Source organism: Sturnira hondurensis, unplaced genomic scaffold (assembly GCF_014824575.4).
Source record: "Sturnira hondurensis isolate 20B ecotype Veracruz unplaced genomic scaffold, ASM1482457v3 Scaffold0001932, whole genome shotgun sequence".
Classification (NCBI taxonomy): Eukaryota; Metazoa; Chordata; class Mammalia; order Chiroptera; family Phyllostomidae; genus Sturnira; species Sturnira hondurensis.
In genome coordinates this window covers 104,920-107,363 of record NW_028074563.1, presented here as the reverse complement: position 1 = coordinate 107,363, position 2,444 = coordinate 104,920, and the positions used below count along the sequence as shown (strand labels likewise).

The window sequence follows — 2,444 nt, the reverse complement described above, 5'->3', positions numbered from 1 at the left end:
AGTCCACGCCAGTCTTCAATGGTGTAGGAAATTAAGAGACTTAAATGACACTTTCCCAGAGTTTTGTGGGAAAACTACACAAGAAGCAAAGGGTGGGCCTCCCATTGGCTGTTACAATGAAGGGTTTGGAATGAGTCCCCTACTGGGTCCAAGAAACACATAGAAAGGCACAAACCAGAGAGAGAAATTCCTTTGGATTTCATGTGTGAGAGGAGAACACGTGAAAGAAAGAGCTGACCCTGTCAGGTCTGAAGTGAGAGAATTCTGAACATGTGAAAGAAACCCTGCATTTTTGAAGCTTTGGGAGAGGAGATGTCAAAGGGTATCAAAGGAGTTCTCCAGGCCCTGCTGCATGAGCTCCCTGCAAAGGGATGAGGCAGCATCTGCAGAGTGAGGAGAGAGCCTAGGAGTGCAGGGCGGGTTTTGGTCTCACTTCCCCATGAATTCAAACCACTGTGGAGAGTGCTACTGCTTGTATGTGAAGCACAGTAATAATCAGCCTCGTCCTCAGCCTGGAGCCCAGAGATGGTCAGGGAGGCCGTGTTGCCCGACTTGGAGCCAGAGAATCGAGCAGGGATCCCTGAGGGCCTACTGCTGGTATCATATATCAGGAGTTTCGGGGCAGTGCCCGGTTTTTGTTGGTACCAGGAGACACAACTGCAATACCCAACATCACTGCTGCTTCCAGCACAGGAGATGGTGACCGACTGTCCAGGAGACCCGGACACCGAAGAAGGCTGTGTCAGGGGAGCCTGGGCCCAGGATCCTGAAAAGAGGAAAAACACACTGAGAGGTCACTTCAGTGCTGGCCCAGGAGAGCAGAGCTGTACAAAGAAGGAGGCCAGATGTCCCCATGGTCCCTGTCCTGTAGGTCTCACCTGAGCCCTGAGTGAGGAGGGTGAGAAGGAGCAGAGTCCAGGCCATGGTGGAGATCTCCCAAGAACCTTGCCTTCTGGGCCCCCAACGCTGGGCCTGGCTCCTCCACACCTTTCTTATTCTGTCATCCTGTCTCAGAGGAGGGAGGGGCCTCCATGCAAATCAGCGTCTTTTTTCTGTCTCCTCACCTCAGTCTGACCTGATCCTTGGTTCTAGATGTTTGGCATCCCTGGGCAGTGGAGCCAATCTGAGACATTCAATCCCTTTGACATGGATTTTCTAAGACTGAGCCCATGACAGTGCCCAGGAAATGCAGTCGAACTTAAAAGGTCCCCATCCACCCAACTGCAGGTTTCACAATGTGCTCAATTGGCTAAATACACTCGAAATCCCAGTACTTTCTATTTTATCTGCATAGTTGAAGGGTGAAAGGACAGGGTCCAGAAGGCCTGGGGTTAGGAGAAATCTAATGGGATTTCTTCTCAGGCACCGAAGGCAGAGCTGGAGGTTGCTCACATCCCTCACCCCCTTCCTATCTTCCTCAGTAGCTTGGTTCTTCATCCTAACTTTTCAGTCTCTGCACTGCTCTGGACCTCCTCCAGAGGTTGGAACCAGGCTCTGGGACCTCATACAGGACAGGGTGAAGCACAGGGAAGACCTCTGCAAATCTGGGCTTTGTTGCCACCTGGTGGCTAACGTTGGAGTGACAAACCTCAAGGTGGTACAGTATATCAGGAAGGCTGCTGAAAACCCCTCCCTGCTCTGCTCACAGCCCAGGCTCCTTAGTTTTCAACTCAACTCAGCACCAAGCCCCTTGATTCTGGGTGTTAAAAAAGGAAATAACTGGCCAAAGTAGAGTCCCTTTTGCTAAACTGTATCACCAACCAAATTTTAATCCCTAAATTAATTGCAGTTTCAGCTGCCCCAGGGATGGAATTTTAAACCTAGCAGTCTGGGATTTCAAGGTCAGATCTGGTCAGGTCATCCGCCATCCATGTTTTCAGGTCATCCCTGCGTTCTGTCAAGGGAAAGTGCCCTTGTCTGAAGTAATCTATTCTTTTAACTTCTTACTCCCACCCTCTTTCTGCCTGTAGAAAACATCCACTTTGTATGCTCCTTGTTAAGCCCTTCCAGCTACTGGGCAGGATACAGGTCAGTATATAATCATGTAATAAAGCTAATCAGATGTTCAAATGCACTCAGTTGAAGGCTGTTCTGTAACACTCCTGGTCCTGTTTACTGTCCTCTTGCGTTGTCAGGAGCGTCTTCAGGAACAAAATGTGTTAGCTGCCATCCCTGGTGGTCCAGAACTGCCCCCACAGGACCATTGTGCTGGTCTCGGCTACCTGGTCATAGACCCCTCAGGGCTGAGAAATCATTAGACACGAGATAGCTCCAACCCCACCTGGAAGGCTAGATGAAGAGAAGACTGATCGATTGCCTTTTCTATATGTGGAAAAAATATTCCCAAAAGGAGAAGACTGTGTCCACTAGGACTGAAAATAATGCAATAAACAGAAAGAGTGGAACTCCAGTGTTTGAGCAGTTTTGAAATAGAGAATGGGGTC

General features: G+C 49.5%; 1 gene segment (V, D, J or C); it reads right to left on the bottom strand.

Annotated features, from left to right (window-relative positions):
* Positions 1–315: 315 nt before the first annotated feature.
* Positions 316–958, bottom strand: LOC118981378 (immunoglobulin lambda variable 2-14-like). The segment is given in 3 exon segments: positions 316–383; positions 434–766; positions 879–958. Coding segments are annotated over 3 exon segments (447 nt in total).
* Between the last annotated feature and the right edge of the window lie 1,486 nt (positions 959–2,444).